The sequence below is a fragment of the Penaeus monodon genome, chromosome 28 (assembly GCF_015228065.2).
Source record: "Penaeus monodon isolate SGIC_2016 chromosome 28, NSTDA_Pmon_1, whole genome shotgun sequence".
In the NCBI taxonomy this organism is placed as follows: domain Eukaryota; kingdom Metazoa; phylum Arthropoda; class Malacostraca; order Decapoda; family Penaeidae; genus Penaeus; species Penaeus monodon.
The window spans coordinates 12,616,524-12,616,775 of NC_051413.1; the positions used below are offsets into that span (position 1 = coordinate 12,616,524).

General features: G+C 51.6%; 1 protein-coding gene across 1 annotated transcript in view; it reads right to left on the minus strand.

Annotated features, from left to right (window-relative positions):
• LOC119591040 (kiSS-1 receptor-like) overlaps positions 1-252 on the minus strand; it is a gene marked incomplete at its 5' end in the record, with an annotated part of 60,331 nt that overhangs the window by 12,503 nt on the left and 47,576 nt on the right. The window contains one exon of the mRNA XM_037939768.1: positions 94-215. Coding sequence (XP_037795696.1) covers positions 94-215 — 122 coding nt within the window. The remainder of the gene's footprint in view (positions 1-93; positions 216-252) is intronic.

Genomic DNA, 252 nt, shown 5'->3' on the forward strand with positions numbered 1-252 from the left:
GCTTCGTCAACCCTCCTCCTCCACACAAACCATGAATATCTTACATGCGCCCCGCCATTCACTCACATTGTAAGTATGCGAGGACAGACTCACCTTTCCACGCTCATGACAGTCAGTGTGAGGACGGAGCACACGGCTGACAGAGTTTGCAGGTAAAAGATGAGTTTGCACATGAATGCACCCAGAGTCCACGAGAAGGAGAAGAGGCGGGCGAGCTGTGGGAGAGAGAGAAGTATGGTTAGGTATTTCTGC